Source organism: Pelophylax lessonae (assembly GCF_965119305.1).
Source record: "Pelophylax lessonae genome assembly, chromosome: 3".
NCBI lineage: Eukaryota > Metazoa > Chordata > Amphibia > Anura > Ranidae > Pelophylax > Pelophylax lessonae.
In genome coordinates, this window is record NC_138770.1 from 317,732,880 (window position 1) to 317,752,943 (window position 20,064).

Consider the following 20,064-nt stretch of genomic DNA (forward strand, 5'->3'; position numbering starts at 1 on the left):
CCTGTTTTGGGTGGCTGACTTGCAGGAACACTGTGGTGGCTGGCTGGCTTGGTGTCACCCTGTTATGGGTGTCTGGCTTGCAGGAAAACTGTGGTGGCTGACTGGCTTGCAGGAACACTGGTGGTTGGCTGGGTTGGTGTCACCCTGTTATGGATGACTGGCTTGCAGGAACACTGCTGGCTGGGCTGGCTTGGCGCCACCCTGTTATGGGTGGCTGGCTTGCAGGAACACTGCTAGCTGGGCTGGCTGGCTTGGTGTCACCCTTTTATGGGTGGCTGGCTTGCAGGAACACTGTGGTGGCTGGCTCGGTTGGTGTCACCCTGTTATGGGTGGCTGGCTGGCTTTGTGTCACTCACTCACCCTGGCCTGTTCTGTTGTTTTAGGTCGGTTTTCTGGCGGTTGGCACCCTGTGGTGGGTGGCTGAGACCAGGGCCTGTGGGTGCAGGATGGATGGATGGCACCGTGGGTATACACAAGGCTGTCTGAGGCGTGGGAGGCGGTCTTAAGGCAGAGAATGTGTGCTGCGCATGGTGAAATGGCGTCGCGTATGGGCCGCGCAGGCGTGGGAGGCAGTGTTAGAAGGCAGAACGTGTGTGGGCAACATACGCAATGACGTCACGAAAATATCTGTAAATCCAAATGCCGATTCCGATATATCAGGGAAAGTGCAAATCGGCCCCCGATATATTGGTTTTGCCGATAATCGGTCAATTTCTAGTTTAAAGCGCACCTTGTTACACACTGTGTGCGTAGTCGCTATTGCACCTCTGCCCCTTTTGTGTGCCTGCAGTTCTTATTACTATCCCTGATGCAGATTTAGAGCTTCCACCTCCTCATGAAATTATTATTTTAAGGCAAGTCCCTTATGACTTAGTTTTTCTGCCCTGCAATTAGGGGATCAGCCTGCTATTCCATGTGTTGGGTCTTAAGAGCTTTCGAAGGGAATTTAACAAGTGGCCACTATCCACTGTGAATGATATTGTCTTCCACCTTAATGAACAAAAAATAAAAAAGGTTAGTGATCTTACATTTTAAGGATTTCACTGGTTTTCACGTGGACTCTGGCCTGAGGTATCAGTGTAAACTGTCTGATACTCTTTCCTCCATATTGTTAGTCACTAAAATTTGTGCATCAATTTCTTAGTGGCTTAACTTCTATACCAAGACTTGTCCATCTGTAGACAGACCCACATACCACTGAACCTTTAACAATGTCTAAAGCAGCTTTTGTAAACCTATTTACCACAGAGGAACTTTGATATAATTTTTAGGTCTTGTAGGCCTTGGGGAACTTCTGCTAAAATTCATTAGCAATCAGATGCACGCCCCTCACATTCATAGCCAGTGGAAAGAATGCCACCATTAGCGTTAGCAACCTCTGAAGGAATTCTCGTCTAAAGCCTTTTCAGCTTGCCTCTTGCATGGGTTTAGTGTATATTCATATGCATAGAGCTCTTTGCCTCAGTTTCTGAGGAGACGCCTTTGAGTGCCCACAGTGTACACCTTCCCCACTGTAGGGGAACTGTTGATGAAGTGGCTTGAGTGATAACTTTTCATCCCACTCCTGAAAACAAGATAGTCAGGTTGAGCACTGCTCAGCCATTCCCAGTAAGTTTTGTATCTTATGAATGACTTAAGCGGAGATCATGCCGTCATCTTCTTGCCTGTCCGCCTCTGGCAATCAGAGGAAGCTTTGTTGTCTTTCAGAAAATACAAAGCTCCGTGTGAATGGCTGAGCTAGGCTTAGTCTTACTCAATTTTGTTCAGAGAACAGGAGGGTAGAACAGGAAGTTCCCCATCCTGCTGCCAGAACAAAGCGCTGTATACTATATGTAGCTGAGGCTGTATGCAGTTCATATGGCGTTGACAGCCGCTGCATGTGTTAGTGATGAAAATCGTTCATTTGGACCAGCTTGATCCAGCCGCTGCTTGTGTTAGTGATGGAAATGGTTAGTTTGGACCAGCTGCACTGGCCTCTGTCAGAATACACTGATCAGTGGCTGCAGCAGCTAATCAAGAAAATCTTTCCAACATGTCTCTTTCACAGAAGTCGATCGAACTATCAACTTCTGTCGAGCAGTGGCTGTTACGTACTGATGGAAATTCAGATGGTTCAGCAGGGTTAGTATAATTCCTCCCTGTATTTCCCTCACAGTGGATAACTGCTTGTCCTCCACTTTGTTGGTTGAGGTCCTCTGCTCGCTGGAATTTCTCAGCCATGATCTGAAGCACCAGGTTGACAATTCTTATTCAGTGGGGAAAATAATTATTTGATCCCCTGAACATTTTGTAAGTTTTTCCACTTACAAAGAAATGAAGGGTCTATTATTTTTTATCATAGGTGTATTTTAAATGATAGCGACCGAATATAAACCACAAATCCCAAAAAAAACACAATACACGTGATAAATCAAATTGCAGCTCAGTGAGAAAAATAAGTATTTGATCCCCTACCAACCAACGATTTTCGCACCCACAGACTGACTACAGTATGTGCTCATGTGGTACGCAGAATAGCCCTGTCAATTTAAGAATGTGCTCCTAATGACAACTTATGTGTATAAAAGACACTTGTCCACAGAATCTTTCTTCCATTCAAACCTCACGTTCATGGTCAAGACCAAAAAGCTGTCAAAGGACATCAGGGACAAGATTGTAGACCTGCACAAGACTGGAATGGGCTACAAGACCATCAGCAAGAAGCTCAGTGAGGAGACTGTTGAAGTGATTATTTGCAAATGAGAGATTAGCCCAGACCTACACGGACGGAGGTTGTGAACGATCTCAAGGCAGTTGAGAATATAGTCACTAAACAAACCATTAGTAACACAATATGCCGCCATAGATTAAAATCCTGCAGCACCCTCAAGGTCCCTCTCCTCAAGAAGGCACATGTACAGGCCCGTCTAAAGTTTGCCATTGAACATCTGAATGATTCAGAGGAGGACTGAGAGAAAGTGCTGTGGTCCGATGAGACCAAATTGAGCTCTTTGGCATTAACTCAATTTGTCTTGTTTGGAGGAAGAAAAATGCTAACTATGACCCTAAGAACACCATCCCTACAATCAAGCATGGAGGTGGAAATATTATGCTTTGGGGCTATTTCTCTCCTAAAGGTAGAGGCTGACTTTGCCGCATTGAGGGGACAACGGACGGGCCATGTATTGTAAAATCTTGGGTAAAAACCTTCTTCCCTCAGCAAGATTACTGAAGATGGGTAGTGGATTGGTCTTCCAGCATGACAATGACCCAAAACATACTGCCAAGGCAACAAATGAATGGCTCGAGAAGAATATCCTCCAGACCTTAATCCTATAGTAAATTTATGGAGGGGACTGAAACTTTGAGTTGCCAAGTGACAGACAAGAAACCTTAAAGCGGAACTCCACCCAAAAAGGGAAGTTCCACTTTAAGGACTCATCCCCGCTACTCTTACACAATTGACACTGTTGATGGGGGGCAGATAACCGATTTTGACAGGTACCTTCTCCCACTTCCACTCTGAAAGCCGCAGCACTCGGCAACATAAGTTCTCGTCCCTCCCTCCCCCTGCTGTCTTCGGTCCCAGAAGACTGCATCCATTCAGGTATGCGTAGTGGGCATCCAGCTGTGAAGCCGCAAGCTGTCACAGCCGGGTGCCCATAGTGAAGATTCTGGCTGCGCCGAAGGAGGACGGAGGATAAAAACGGATGGGGTGAGTTCACCACTGGACCGTGGGACAGGTGAGTGGCTGTTTTTTTAAAAGTCAGCAGCTACGCTTTTTTTTTTTTTTTTTTTTTTTTATAGGTCCCTGGAACCTCTCTTTAAGGGTTTAGAGAAGATCTGTAAAGAAGAGTGGACCAAAATCCCTCCTGAGATGTGAGCAAACCTGGCAACAAACTACAAGAAATAACTTACTCTGTGCTTGCCAACAAGGGTTTCTCCATCGAGTACTAAGTCATGTTTTGTTTGGGGATCAAATTCCTTATTTTACTTCCTGAACTGATTCTCAATTTTTGACATTTGTCTGATGTGTTTTTTCAGAATTTTTGGTTGATATTCTGTTTCTATCAGTTAAAATACACATATGATAAAAATGATAGACCCTTCATTTCTTTGTAAGTGGGCAAACGTACAAAATCTGCAGGGGATCAAATAATTATTTTCCCCACTGTACCCCCAGGAATTGTCTTTCTTTACATTGGTAATTGTTATTCATAAGTCTTCAGTTCAGGTCCTGATGCTACATAAATTCCACTACTATCTGCTGGTTTCCCAAGTGGCTTTGCCAAACTCTCAGCTGGACTGCTTTAGAATATACCACATATACCATTTTACAATCCTGTGTCCCACAGTGGATGATAAAGGAACTGTTTATTTACTGTAAAAAAGTTTCCTGGAGTACATTGAGGGAATGCTTGTTCACAAAACTGAGGCATGACTGATGGAGTCATGGTTATGCAGGGGCTGGCTTAATTTTTTTTTTTGTCTGCCAATGTCCAAACCTCCTAAAGGCAGCATATTTTCACTTGTCATCGCCTATTTTACAATCTAGTGTCCCTCAATGGACCCTAAAAAAAGAAAAAACAAAATATATATTTTTGCACCTATCATACAACCTTTTTTTGAATTTGAAAAAAATGTTGATTATTCTTGTTGATCATAGCTAGTTAGTGTCTCTTATACTTGTTAATTTGTCTGTTCCTCAGGATTGCCAGTGGATTTGGTGGTGCACTGTTTGTTTACCTGAATAGGAAAATTGTAGAATTTATGAGGAAGCAGAAAGCCATTAACAAGTTTCTCATGAAAAAGTGAGTATCTCTTAAAATTCTTCTCATACTGTAGGTATTGGGCCCAGTGTCCTTTCAAAGTAGGTATGAGCAGCTAAATCATGTACAGGGAATAACTGGTATGTCTTTTTTCCTTCCTGTACTTTCCCTAAATCCTCCTTAGTAGGCCTACAGCACAACCCATTTTTGTGGCATGATCTCTGCTTGGTTCCTTCTGGTTTCAGGATTACAGTTGGGTGTAGAGAAAGAGCTTATTATTTCTCACCACATTGCCAGTCTTAAAGTTAAAGCCTTTGTCACCCCAACGATATCCCTAATATGTGGCTGCTGTACCATGTACCACACTAAGCAGGAGAGCACACCATGGTCAGTTCTCTAGCTGTGTTGGGAACTCTGGGTATTCTCCAATGATCAGACTTGTCCTGACACACTCCTGCTTAACCCTTTACTGTTGCTTCTCCTTCCCTCAGTTCTTATGCAGCTGAGAGCAGAGGGAGTGTGATCATTTATTAAAAAAAAGGAAAAAGGTATTTATAATGGTTTTTTTTTTATATATTTATACACAAATGTTTTGCCATTTTTTTTAAACTGAATGAGTTGTTTTACAAGGTGATGGTTTACAATCACTTTAAGTGAGAGCAGAATCTCTGCACAGGGTATGCCAGTACAAAGAAGGGGAAGGTGACGTTTGTACCTCACCAAGTATACTCTTAGATCTGCTGATCTTTTACAGTCCTGCTTTCTGCAAACCATCCTAGGTTCAGAAAAAAATCAAGGGAAGATAATGACCTCTTCAGGGGCTTTTCTGGCCCACTGAAATTAGATTAATATTTTCAATGAGATAGATTATGATCGTTAAAAACTATCTTTTCTGAAATTTAGAAGGGTTAGTTCACCAATGTATTTTTCTACACTACCTTAATAATATGTTAATTTTCTCATCACAACTTTTAATTCACAAACATAAATGTTGCATATCAGAGATTTTTTTTCTTTTTCTGCATTAGTTTAGCTGAAAGGTACGTTTTTTTTTTGTGCTTCTAGTGACAGTTTTAATGGTCTCACTCTGGTGGTAATGCTTCCACCTTCTGTAAAGCAATCAGCAGTGGAGGCACTACTACCACCTTCTTGACACTTTTTTTTTTTTTTTGCCAAGTGCCAATCCTTCATTGCGGACTCTTCTGCAAGTGCTAACCAAGTGTTTGCATTGCAGTGCAGCCCCATTGATTTCAGTGGCTGGGTCTAATAGGCGGTGTTGCCTTTCAAACTCGGCATCATGAGATAAAATTGCCACAGCATGTGTACAGCTCTGTCAAAGGGTATTATTAGAATTGCAGGGGACAGTAGAACCATAGCTCAGCTGCTTGTTTTTACTACCTCCTGGCTGCCAGCGTGAAAGAGCTGCTATCTCTGTTCTACAAATATTAATTTAATACATGGTGAACCTGTGTTGAAAGATTTTTCAGAGCAATATACAGTGCCTTGCAAAAGTATTCGGCTCCCTTGAACTTTGCGACCTTTTGCCACATTTCAGGCTTCAAACATAGATATAAAACTGTAATTTTTTGTGAAGAATCAACAACAAGTGGGACACAATCATGAAGTGGAACGAAATTTATTGGATATTTCAAACTTTTTTTAACAAATAAAAAACTGAAAAATTGGGCGTGCAAAATTATTCAGCCCCCTTAAGTTAATACTTTGTAGCACCACATTTTGCTGCAATTACAGCTGTAAGTCGCTTGGGGTATGTCTCAATCAGTTTTGCACATCGAGAGACTGACGTTTTTGCCCATTCCTCCTTGCAAAACAGCTCGAGCTCAGTGAGGTTGGATGGAGAGCGTTTGTGAACAGAAGTTTTCAGTTCTTTCCACAGATTCTCAATTGGATTCAGGTCTGGACTTTGACTTGGCCATTCTAACACCTGGATATGTTTATTTGTGAACCATTACATTGTAGATTTTGATTTATGTTTTGGATCATTGTCTTGTTGGAAGACAAATCTCCATCCCAGTCTCAGGTCTTTTGCAGACTCCATCAGGTTTTCTTCCAGAATGGTCCTGTATTTGGCTCCATCCATCTTCCCATCAATTTTAACCATCTTCCCTGTCCCTGCTGATGAAAAGCAGGCCCAAACCATGATGCTGCCACCACCATGTTTGACAGTGGGGATGGTGTGTTCAGGGTGATGAGCTGTGTTGCTTTTACGCCAAACATAACGTTTTGCATTGTTGCCAAAAAGTTTGATTTTGTTTTCATCTGACCAGAGCACCTTCTTCCACATGTTTGGTGTGTCTCCCAGGTGTCTTGTGGCAAACTTTAAACGACACTTTTTCTCTGTCGCTCATTGACAGACGCAGACTTCTTGATTAATATCAGTAGGGTTATACTGCCCCCTACAGGAGTAGGACACTAGGCAGGAAAAAAGTTCTGGCCACACCTTATGAGCAGTCCCAGGGGGTATATCCTCTCTCTTCCTGCTACAGGATGTCAGTTTTTTTTTTTCTGCCTAGTCGGGAGTAAGGACCTAAGTTCCTTGCTGGGATCTCTGGTCCTGGCAAGCTTTTTTAGTTTTTTTTTTTAGTTAGCTTTTTTCTCCAGTTGTTCCTGTGAGATCTTCAAGCAATTATGCCGGAGCTGGGCGACGGGCTGGATGTTGAGATCCAGTGGTCACCCCAGCCGGCCTACGAGCGCGTGCAGGCCCTAGCTCCGAGCTGGGTCGGCCGCGACATAGTCCTGCTGGACGGGGACTGGCCCCGCGAGTTAAACGTCTCGCCAGGTCGCCTACGACCAGTCTGAATCTGAGTCGCAGCGTCCGTATTGGCCGACAGCCCCCCCACCTCGGTGGAGAGGGGTTCTGTCAGGAGTTGGTGCCTGCCTGTTCCGGTAGGGTGAGTAGAATGTTCCCCCTCTCTCCCTGTCGGGTTTTGGAGTGGACCCGGGCCCCTCCGTGGGATGGTCGGACCCTCATGATCCCGGGTTCCCTTCTATCCTGTGACACACTCCACCTATCTCCCCCTCGCTAGTATGAGTTGGTGAGTAAGGTATACCACTCCAGGAGGCTTGGTTTGGGAGCTGACACTCTGTATGAGCCTGTCGCTGCAAGGAAAGCCTGCATTGTAAAAATGACTGAAGAATCCATGACTGATGTCTGTCAAGGATGGAGGCATGGCGCCGCTGGCGTTACTATTAAAACAATCGTGCAGAGAGGGGTGATATTATCAGGCCCACCTACCTATCGCACGGGAGTCCTCTGTTAACTCTGCAGCCGCACTGAGCCGCCATCCTTCCGCGGGCCGCCATTTTGGCGTAGCCTAATGTCTCCTGTATGGCGACGGCCATTTTGGTACACCCAGCTTCGCCCTGGCTTGAGTGCTGAGCAGCGGTTGGAGTGCCGGAAGGCGTGTAAAGGGGCGGAGCCCCTCCCTTTGCCCGGGTAAATCGATCCACAAGACTTCCTGTCCTGTAAAGACAGCGCTGAGAGCAGTCCTGTAGGAACTTCTGTGCATCAGGTGGTGAGCCTTTGGGGGTCTCTTTTCTCTCTCTGTGGGGGTTCCAAAGCACGTGGTCACTGAGGAGCGCTGTTGCGCTGGGGGATTACTTTAAAAAAAAAAAAAAGTTTTTTTCTTTTTTCAATTTTGTCATTTGTTTGCTGACAGGTTTTCCTGGCTTTGCCATGGACCCTGCTACACATGTGTTCCCACTTGATCCCCTCGAGGTGACCATGGGACCCTCCAATTCTCCCCTTACTATCAATGCACTTTCAGCGGTCTTGGAGTCTTTTGTATCCCGGGTGGAGGGGGCCTATCAGGGACGGGGGGCTAAAAAGCGACCACCGCCTACCCCTATCTCGTCTGACACATCAGATACGGATTCTGAGCCTGTCGCTGCTGCTGCAGGTCCCTCCTCTGGGTTGTCTCGGGTCCTGTCTCCTCGGATAGTGAGGATGACGTTTCTGCCTCCGCCATAGCGCAAGACGAAGCGCTGGTGGATGCACTGATTGTGTCTGTCCGGGAGACCTTAAGACTTGAGGTTACACCGGAGGATGCAGTTGATACTGAAATTGCTTTTGGTACCCGCAAGCCTTCCAAGATGGCGAAGGTGTTTCCTTTGCCCAAATGTTTTGATGATATAATTAGAGGAGTGGGTCCGTCCAAAACGAACCCCTGGTATTTCCAAACGGATTACTAGGCGCTACCCGTTTGAAGAATCCCTCCTTAAAAAATGTACGGTACCACCGTCGGTGGATTCGCAGATTTCCAGACTAAATAAAGCTACTGTTATCCCGTTGGAGGACTCTCCGTCCTTTCGGGATCCGGTGGATCGTAAGGCGGAATCTATATCCCGCTCCATATTCTCCCTGGCAGGGTAGGCCTTTAGGCCAGTGTTTACCATTGCTCTGGTTTCACAAACATTGACAGAATGGACCAAGTTGTTACGCCGTGACCTGGAGGGGAGAAGACTCCCCCCTGCAGTAGCGGACTCGCTGGAGCAGATGGTACAAGGGCTACAGTTTGTCGCCCTGGACACCGCTCCATTGTTGGGGCGTGTATCGATCTCGGCGATGGTCCTCCGGCGCATGTTATGGTTAAAGTGCTGGTCGGCGGATCAAGCTTCCAAAAGAGCTTTGGCTGATCTCCCCTTTCAAGGGGATCGCCTGTTCGGTGTTACCTTGGATGAGATTATCAAGGGTCTCACTGGAGGCAAGAGCACCTTTCTACCACAGGCTACTAAGGGTAAGGGACCTCGTCGCAGACGGGGACCTTCCTTTTCCGCTCATAAAAAGTTTTTTCGTTCCTCTGGGGCGGGTGATAAGGCGAAGTCCTCCAAAGCCCCCCCATGGGGTTTCAAAGGGCGCTGGTCGGGTAAACAAAGGTCCGGCCCTTCCAGACCTGAAAATAAGACCACTACAGCCTAAAGGTGCGCCCCCACCCATATCAGGGGTGGGGGGCGTCTTCGCCGGTTTCCGGACCCGTGGCTTTCCAGAATTCAAGACAAATGGGTTCGCGAGGTCATACGGTCGGGATACAAGATCGAGTTTCGATCACTTCCACCGGTACGGTTCTTCCCTTCCAATATGCGACTATCCCCGGATCGCTTAAAGGCTCTGCTGGGGGCAGTGACGGACTTGATGCAACAAGGAGTGGTGGATCCGGTTCCTTGGGGAGAACGTTTTCAGGGGTTCTACTCAAACCTGTTCACAGTACCCAGGAAAGAGGGCAAGGTGCGTCCAATTCTGGACTTGAGGGCGCTCAATTGTTTTGTCCGGGTGCAAAAATTCAAGATGGAGTCCATTCGCACAGTGGTGGCCTCCCTGCATCAGGGGGATTTTCCGGCGTCCATAGACATCAAGGATGCCTATCTTCACATTCCCATTTACGCAGGACACCAGCGTTTCCTTCGCTTTGCTGTGGGAGAGAACCATTATCAGTTTGTGGCATTACCCTTTGGTCTCGCCTCTGCTCCCCGGGTCTTCACAAAAGTTTTGGCCCCAGTTTCGGCGCTGTTGCGACAGCGGGGCATATCGGTTCTAGGCTACCTGGACGACCTTCTTCTCCGTGCGGAGTCTCCGCAGGCTCTGTTGCTGAACTTGGAGATCACCATGATCTCTTTGGAAGAGTTCGGGTGGCTGTTGAACCTGCAGAAGTCATCCCTGGTCCCCACCAAGAGGCTGGACTATCTGGGCCTAACTTTAGACACATCCTTGGCAAAAGTGTTTCTCCCTGCGGAGAAACTCCAGAAGATTCAGTCGACGACTCAGTTGTTATTGTCCGTCAACTGGCCTTCCCTTCGGACTTGCATGAGGGTTCTGGGACTGATGGTGGCTTCCTTCGAGGCGTTTGCCCAGTTTCATACCCAAATTCTCCAAAAGGAGATTCTTCTCAAATGGAACCGGAATCCCGATTCCCTGGACAATCGGATCCGGCTGAGCGAGCGGACCAGGGAGTCTCTGGTTTGGTGGCTTCGGTCTCCGATGCTCAGTCAAGGGGAAGTCATTTCTCCCGATCTACTGGACGATTGTCACCACGGATGCCAGTCTATCCGGGTGGGGTGGAGTTCTCGGCAGGCTATCTGCTCAAGGGCTCTGATCCCTGGAAGAATCCAGGTTACCGATAAATGTATTGGAACTGAGAGCGATCAGACTTTGTCTGGTTCACTGGACCGAGCAGCTCCGGGGCGGCCCGGTTCGGATCCAGTCGGACAATGCCACGGCCGTGGCTTACGTCAATCACCAGGGGGCACCAAGAGTGTTCTGGTGGCCGTAGAAGTGGCCGGCATCCTTCGTTGGGCGGAACGATTTGTTCCAGCTCTCTCCGCGGTTTTCATTCCGGGGGTGGAAAATTGGCAGGCAGACTTTCTCAGCCGTCAGATTCTGGATCAAGGGGAATGGTCCCTTCATCCAGAGGTATTTCACCAGTTGTGCCTTCGTTGGGGCACCCCGGATGTGGATCTGTTGCCATCTCGGCTCAACAGGAAGGTGCGGAGGTTTGTAGCCCACTCCCGCGATCCTCTGGCGGACGCCGCAGACGCGCTGGTCGCTCCGTGGGGGCAGTATCAGCTACTGTATGCCTTCCCTCCTCAAGTTGCTGCCGAAACTTCTTCGCAGGATAGAGGTGGAGGGAATTCCAGTCATCCTTGTGGCTCCGGACTGGCTTCGTCAGGCTGGTCGCGGACGCTCCTTGGCGACTTCCTCTCAGGGAGGATCTGCTGTCTCAGGGACCGATCTTCCATCCTGCTTTACGATCGCTGGCTGTAACGGCTTGGCTGTTGAGACCCAGGTGCTGAAGGACAGGGGTTTGTCGGCTTCAGTTATTCCTACTCTGATTAAAGCGAGGAAAGCGACTTCCAGAAAGGTCTATCATCGCACATGGAAGTCTTATATCGCCTGGTGTGAATCCCTTGGGTTTCCTCCACGTTCTTACTCGGTGGCTCGGATATTGGCTTTTTTGCAACGGGGGGTTGAGCAGAAACTGGCCTTGAGCACTATCAAGGGTCAGGTCTCAGCATTGGCAATCTTCTTCCAGAGGCCACTGGCTACTCAGTCCTTGGTGCGGAGTTTCATCTAGGGGGTGCGGCACCTGGCTCCTCCGGTGCGCGCGCCCTTGCCGCCCTGGGATCTTAATTTGGTGTTGTCGGTTCTCCAGAAACCTCCCTTTGAAAATATTAGGGAGATTCCCTTGCTTACCTTATCCCTGTGGCCTTTTTGGTGGCTATCACTTCTGCACGCAGGGTGTCGGAACTGGCTGTATTGTCCTGTCGTTCCCCATATCTGGTGGTTCATAGGGATAAGGTGGTTCTTCGTCCGAATCCATCCTTCCTTCCTAAGGTGGTTTCAGAGTTTCATTTGAATGAGGATATTGTATTGCCTTCCCTGTGTCCTAAGCCCAGTCATCCTCGGGAGTTTGCGTTACACTCCTTGGATGTGGTTCGGGCGTTCAGGGTGTACTTGGCTACTACTGACTCTTTTCGTAAGGCTGATTCACTTTTTGTGATCACGGATGGCCCTAGAAAGGGGTTGCCTTCGTCTGCAGCGACTATCTCCAGATGGATCAGACAGACGGTGGTGCAGGCTTATTCTATTAAGGGTCGGGTTCCTCCGTTCCCTGTTAAGGCGCACTCCACTCGGGCGCTTAGTTCTTCCTGGGCCTTCCGCCATCAGGCGTCGGTGCTTCAGGTTTGCAAGGTGGCTACCTGGTCGTCGGTTCATACCTTTACAAAATTTTATAAAGTTGATGTGCTGGCATCGGCGGATGCCTCTTTTGGCCGCAAGGTTCTGCAGGCCGCTGTTTGAGGGGACCGTTGGTCTACCTCAAGGGTTTTTTTGGGTTTTTCAGTTGGGTCTCATCTTTTTGTTCGATGAGCCCTTGATGCTTCTGATTGGCTCCGGTTGTGCCTTCTGGATTGGATTTTTATTTCTGTTATCCCACCCCTCATTTGTGGCACTGCTTTGGGACGTCCCTACTGATATTAATCAAGAAGTCTGCGTCAATGAGCGACAGAGAAAATTGGATTTTTGACTTACCGTAAAATCCTTTTCTCTTAAGCTCATTAACAGACGCAGTACCCGCCCCTCTATTTTGAGTTGGGTTGGTATGAGTCTCTGACACTGCTTTGTTACATAACTGACATCCTGTAGCGGGAAGAGAGAGGATATACCCCCTGGGACTGCCCATAAGGTGTGGCCAGAACTTTTTTCCTGCCTAGTGTCCTACTCCTGTAGGGGGCAGTATAACCCTACTGATATTAATCAAGAAGTCTGCGTCTGTCAATGAGCTTAAGAGAAAAGGATTTTACGGTAAGTCAAAAATCCAATTTTATGGATATCTTTAAGAAATGGCTTTCTTCTTGCCACTCTTCCATAAAGGCCAGATTTGTGCAGTATACGACTGATTGTTGTCCTATGGACAGAGTCTCCCACCTCAGCTATAGATCTCTGCAGTGATCATGGGCCTCTTGGCTGCATCTCTGATCAGTCTTCTCCTTGTATGAGCTGAAATTTTAGAGGGACAGCCAGGTCTTCGTAGATTTGTAGTGGTCTGATACTCCTTCCATTTCAATATTATTGCTTGCACAGTATCAAAAAATGGGAAAGGGGGTAAGAGAGACCTCAAACTCCCCAATTAGAGAGGTACTCAATGGGACAGGGGAAATTGGAAGGGGGAAAAAAATGGTTCTGGATTTTTGGATACCAATGTATGTTTGGTTACAAATCAACATCAAATATAGATAAAATAGTTTTTATTCCATAAAAAAGTTAATCACATAGACATAACAAAGTACACAAGACAAACAGGCAAGGTCAATATACAAACAGGTTGACTGAAATGCATTTGACATAGTTGAAACTGTGGAGTGTATTTGGCATGTTTCCACAGTGAATTCTCTACATGTTTCGCGGACTATGCCGCTTCTTCAGGAGAAACAATAATGGATAAAAACCGATTCTATAAAAATAGAACAAGCATTGAATGAGTCATAATAAAGACAAAAAAAAAAAAAAACTTAATTATTGAGACAATGGGTGTATGGGTACCCATAATACACTGGGGAGTGTACACTTTACCTGCAGTCAAGTGCTCCTTGGGATGTTTAACGCTTGGGAAATCCTTTTGTATCCAAATCCAGCTTTAAACTTCTCCACAACAGTATCTCAGACCTGCCTGGTGTGTTCCTTGTTCTTAATGATGCTCTCTGCGCTTTAAACGGACCTCTGAGACTATCACAGTGCAGGGGCATTTATACGGAGACTTGATTACACACAGGTGGATTCTATTTATCATCTTTAGTCATTTAGGTCAACATTGGATCATTCAGAGATCCTCACTGAACTTCTGGAGAGAATTTGCTGTGCACTGAAAGTAAAGGGGCTGAATAATTTTGCACGCCCAATTTTTTCAGTTTTTTATTTGTTAACAAAGTTTGAAATATCCAGTAAATTTCGTTCCAATTCATAATTGTGTCCCACTTATTGATTCTTCACAAAAAAATAGTTTTATATCTTTGTTTGAAGCCTGAAATGTGGCAAAAGGTTGCAAAGTTAAAGGGAGCTGAATACTTTCGCAAGGCACTGTATACGATTTTTAAAAATGATCACAGCATATGTTGTTTCCTCTCAAATATTCTTAGAAGGTAAGGAGAGCCTGGAAACTTGTGTAAAAGTGGCTGAGAGCTTCATTTGCTAGTTTCATTAATAACGAAAATATTCGTATAGAGTATTTTTTATTTACCCAATTAAAAAACCTAACCATAATAATGAAAAAATAGAAAACAAACTAATAAATTTAGCCTTAAATAATAGCCAATGCAATATTCTTTGAATTATAACATGCAGATTTATTAATGATCAATAATGCATTAATTGGTAATGCCAATTTCATGGGAAAAACAATCACAAGTAAAAAATTAATATAGCATATAGAATTGCAACACAAGCCATATTGTAACAGAACATTATTAAAAATTGCCTTTCCTTTTCAATCTACAGTGCTGTAATTTTCTGTAAAATGCAATATGACAACCTGGGGGAGGAGTTCTGTACACTGATGGTGTATGGAATGTTCCCAGCAAATGTAATTTCCTGCTTGTGTGATTGGCTTACTGATATTGCCAGCAGTCTGCCCTAGGATACAGATCCAATTGTGGGCATCCTTGCATCCTCTGCAACACCCATTTCTATTTTTGTTAGATACTCCCAAAGGTGATAATCATGTCTAAAGGGATTCAACCCTGCCACTTTTCTCATTAAAACCCTGCAACAGCTGATCAAAAATGAAAAAGTCACTCCTATTCATTCACTTTGCACATGGACACAGAAAAACAGCTATTTCTTCACAATATCAAAAGGTAGGAATCTGTAACAAAGTAAAATCCCTGCAATGTGCTTAGATTGCCCAGAGGGAATTTTTTTTGTCAGAAAAAGTAGAGTTACTCCTTAACCGGATGCCGACCGCCGCACGACTATATACTGCGGCGGTCAGCCCCGGCCAGGCAGAGTGACGTATGGATACGTCACTCGCCTGTCACTGACTTGCGAGCCAATTGCGGGCGGGCACGCGCCCGCCGCGACTCGTTCACAGACAAGTCAGTGCGTGTGACCGGCGGACTCGATGTCCGCCGGTCACACTACGATCGCTCCTGTGAAGGGAGAAAGGCGGAGCGGCTTAGGTAAACAAGCCGCCCGTCATTTTCCCTGTGTAAAAATGAAGATCAGACGGTTCTACTATGTAGAACTGTTGATCTTTGTTTTTACACCAATAGCAATGTCCCTATACAGTTAGAATCACGCCCCTAGGACACACTTAACCCCTCCCTGTCCAATAAAGTTAACCCCTTCCCTGCCAGTGTCATTTTTGCAGTAACAGTGCATATATATAGCACTGATTACTGCAGTAATGTCACTGGTACCCCCAAAAGTGTCAAAAATGTCAGTCAAGGGTCCGATCTGTCCGCCGCAATGTCGCAGTACCGAAAAAAAATCGCAGATCGCCGCCATTACGCGTTAAAAAAAAAAAAAACACCAAAAATGACAAAAATCTTTCCCTTTGTTGGTAAACGCGATAACTTTTGCGCAAACCAATCAAAATACGCTTTTTGCATTTTTTTTTTACCAAACATATGTAGCATAAAACAAATTGGCCGGAAATGTTAAAAAATTTTGATTTTTACGTTTTTTTTGGGGAATTTCATATAAAAAATGTGAAAAATATTATTATTTTTGCAAAATTGACGCTCTTTTTTTGTTTATAGCGCATGATCAAAAAATCGCACAGGTGATCAAATACCACCAAAAGAAAGCTCTGTTTGTGGGAAAAAAAGGACGTCAAATTCGTTTAGGTACAGCGTCGCACGACCGCGCAATTGTCCTGGTCATTTAGCAGCCAAATCCTCCGGGGCTTAAGTGGTTAAAGGAATGTATGTATTTTTGTTTTGTACAAAGCTTCTTGCTCTGTTTATTACTGTTGGGACAATTTTTTTTTGTAGCTAACTGGTAACAATTCAGAGGCGGAAAGTACAGGAAGTTATCAGCTCAAAAGATTTCTGGCTTGATAAAAAGCACTTGTTGAAGAGATATATTAAAATACTTTCAATGGTATATTTAATAGTCCAAAAAGGTAGCAATTAAATGTTTTACTTGAGTTTGCAATACCCTTTGGGGTATATTTCTATAACATTCATTGCATGAATGTGATAAACATTCACGCAAGCTGAATTAAACATCATTGTATTTTTTCGAATAGATTAAAGCGATTTTAACCACTTAAGCCCCGGAGGATTTTCCTGCTAAAAGACCAGGGGGTATTTTGCGATTCGGCACTGCGTGACTTTAACGGACAATTGCGCGGTCGTGCGACGCTGTACCTAAACGAATTTGACGTCCTTTTTTTCCCACAAACAGAGCTTTCTTTTGGTGGTATTTGATCACCTGTGCGATTTTTTGATCACGCGCTATAAACAAAAAAAGAGCGACAATTTTGCAAAAATATCAATATTTTTCACATTTTTTTATATGAAATTCCCCCCAAAAAAATGTAAAAATCAAAATTTTTTTAAATTTTTGGCCAATTTGTTTTATCCTACCTATGTTTGGTAAAAAAAATCGCAAAAAGCGTATTTTGATTGGTTTGCGCAAAAGTTATCGCGTTTACTAACAAAGGGAAAGATTTTTGTCATTTTTGTTGTTTTTTTTTTTAACGCGTAATGGCGACGATCTGCGATTTTTTTTTTTTGCGGTACTGCGACATTGCGGCGGACCCCTCTCCCCCTGGGGGGTTCTTGGGTGGACTTGGGCCCCTCCTGGGACGGTTGGATCCCCCGGTTCCCCTGCTTCCCATTAGGCACCCCCCCTCCTCTGTGCCTGGTGGTCTCTGTGGGTCATTTAGCCCCCCCATCCACCCCCCACCCCCTCCTCTTCTACCTTAGGGAAGTGTGGTGGTCTGGCTTACCTTCTGGATTTGAGGCGGATTGCTGTAATGGTGATGGGGAGGGGGGGTGCGACGATGGCGACTGAGTGATCGGCTGCAGGGGGGGCTGTACCTGCTGGGGGGCTCCTGCTGGTCCCCCCTTCTCATTAGTGCCTTGTCTTGGGTCCCTGGGAGCCTCGTGGAGCCACCATTCTGTTGTGGCCTGTATTCTGTATATATAGTGGCCATGTTTGTGGAGTCTGGCAGCCATTTTGCGTCAGTCCTTTATTGAAAATAGTGGCGGCCATGACAGTGGAGCCTTTTGGGCAGCGATTTCGGCTGTGGGAGCCCCTCCTTATCCCCTGGTTCTGACTCCTGGGTCTCTTCTCTTCTGGACGCCGCACGTGGTGTACAGGTGCCTTTCGGGTGGGGTGGTGAGTCTGGTGGGGGCCTTCCTCTCTCTGCTGGGGGTGCTTTGTTACATGCGATCGGGTGGTGTTACTAGCGTGGTGGGGATGTCCCTTAGCAGTGTTGTTTATACATTTTGTGGGGTCCCTCTATTCCTTATGGAGTCTTTAAAGCACATTTTTCCACCTGGCCCCCTCTCAGAGGCTGCGGGGGCCCTCTGGGCCCCAACAATCCATTGATGCACTGACGGCGGTCCTGGAGTCCTTTGTTTCCTGGTTGAAGGTGGCTTTTGGGAATGGGGCTAACAAAAAGTAGCAACACATAAATGATTGGTGCAAAGCACCAGTTCCCTGCACTCTGAGTAGTGTAATCCTCTATCCACCTCAGCTGTGATCTTGCAGCTGTTTAGAGCTAGCGACACGGCAACCCAGAAAAGCTTCTGCCTTGCGGCCCCTTGCACGACCAGGGTAGTCTGGAATCCCTGACTAGCAAGCCGGTGCGCCCTTGTGTTTGCTTGTCATTTTCGGCTAACAAAAAGTGCCTCCCACCTTCCCCCGTCTCATCTACCTCCTTAGATCGTGAATATGAATCGACCGCTACGGACGTGGCCCACCCTGAGGGCGACCACACACCCCGATTTTTTAGATAGTGAGGATAATTCCTCCACGCCTGTAGCTGTGCACGAAAAGGCATTGGTGGAAGTCCAAAACCTCCCTTTGTGGTCCCTAAGCGATTTGCAATGAGGTACCCTTTTAAAGCGTCTCTCCTTAAAAAGTGGACTGTTTTACAGGTGGTGAATCCCCCGGTTTTCAGGTTGAATAAGGCAACTATGATTTCGGTGGAAGAGTCTCCGGCCTTTAAGGATCTGGCTGACAGGAAGGCGGAGGCTGGGGCCCACAATATGTTCACTGTTGCTGGTTCGGCACTTAGACCGGTATTCACCATTGCCCTGGTGTCACAAACTCTGACCAAGTGGGCTAAAATTTTATGCCGTGACCTGGAGGGTGAGCAGTTCCCCCTTGCCGTTGCTGAGCTGGTGGACCAGTTGGTCCAGGAGCTGCAGTTTATCTGTGATGCCTCTTTGGATGCGGCTCCCCTGATTTTCTAGACTGCCTTTTTTTCGGCAGTGGTCCTTAGGCGTGGAGAGATTGCCTATTTCCAGCTACCCTGGATGACATCATTAGGAGTCTCACAGCTACCCTGGATGACATCATTAAGAGTCTCACAGGGGGGGAAGAGTACTTTTCTTCCACAGGCTAGTAAAGGAAGGGTAAGGAACCTCGTCGTAGACGTGGCCTGTCCTTCTCGGCTCACAAGAAGTTTTTTTCGTCCCTCAGGGTCGGCTGACAAGGGTTCAAAGCCTTTCAAGGCCTCTTCGGTTGATCAAAGCAACCTTGGTCTGGCAAGCCGAGAGCGGGTTTCTCCAGACCCGCGGACAAGGCTCCTTCAGTATGAAGGTGCGCCCTCACCCGTGCCTGGGTTGGGGGGAGACGTCTTTGCTGGTTCCCAGACCCATGAACTTCCTTGGTGCAAGACAAGTGAGTCCACAAAGTATTACGGTCTGGCTAAAAAAAATCGAGTTTTGATCTTACCCCCTGGTAAGGTTCTTTCCTTCCAAAGTGCGCCTGTTTCCGGACTGATTACAGGCTTTTTTTGGGGCGGTGCAAGACCTGTTGCTTCAGGAGTGATTGTCCCGGTTCCAATGTTTTCAGGGTTTTTATTCAAACCTGTTCTCCGTCCCAAGGAAAGAGGGCAAGGTGCTTCCAATTCTGAACTGCTTTGTGTGGTTACAGAAGTTCAGAATGGAGTCCATTTGCACATTCCTGCATCAGGGGGATTTCTTTGCCTCTATCAACATCAAGGACGCTAACTTACACATTCCAATATGTGTCCGTCACCAGCGCTTCCTCTGCTATGCAGTGGAAGAGAAGCATTTTCAGTTCATGGCGTTACCCTTTGGTCTCGCCTCTGCTCCTCTGATCTTCACAAAAGTGATGGCCATGGTGCCGGCATTGTTACGTCAGCGAGGGAGTGCACAGTGCTGGGCTACCTGGACGACCACCTTCTGCGAGCGGATTCTCCTACTGCTCTGGTGGACAATGTGGAAATCGCTATACGGACTCTGAGGGAGTTTGTCTGGCTTTTGAATTATCAGAAGTCTGCTCTGGTTCCTTCCACAAAGTTGGACTAACTGGCTCTGACTCTGGACTTGGCTCTAGCCAGAGTGTTCCTATCTCTGGGCAAACTCCAAAAATTGCATGCTGCAATTCATCTCCTGCTGTTCAGCAGGTGGTCTTCCCTCCAGACTTGCATGCAGGTACTGGGCCTGATATTTTCTAACTTCGGAGCGGTCCCATTTGAACAGTTAAATATGGGGTCCCTGCAAAGGGATATCTTGGCCAAATGGGACAAGTGCTCAAAGTCGTTGGACAATCAGATCCGGCTGAGGCAGGAAACAAAAGGGTTCCTGATCTGGTGGCTTCGCT

The 20,064-nt window shown here is 46.3% G+C and overlaps 1 protein-coding gene across 2 annotated transcripts in view; it reads left to right on the forward strand.

Annotated features, from left to right (window-relative positions):
* The window catches only part of CLCN2 (chloride voltage-gated channel 2), a 684,072-nt gene that overhangs the window by 334,177 nt on the left and 329,831 nt on the right, over window positions 1-20,064 (forward strand). For both annotated transcript variants that reach the window (XM_082249904.1, XM_082249905.1), the window contains exon 10: window positions 4,689-4,790. In XM_082249904.1, the coding sequence (XP_082106030.1) occupies window positions 4,689-4,790 (102 nt within the window). The remainder of the gene's footprint in view (window positions 1-4,688; window positions 4,791-20,064) is intronic.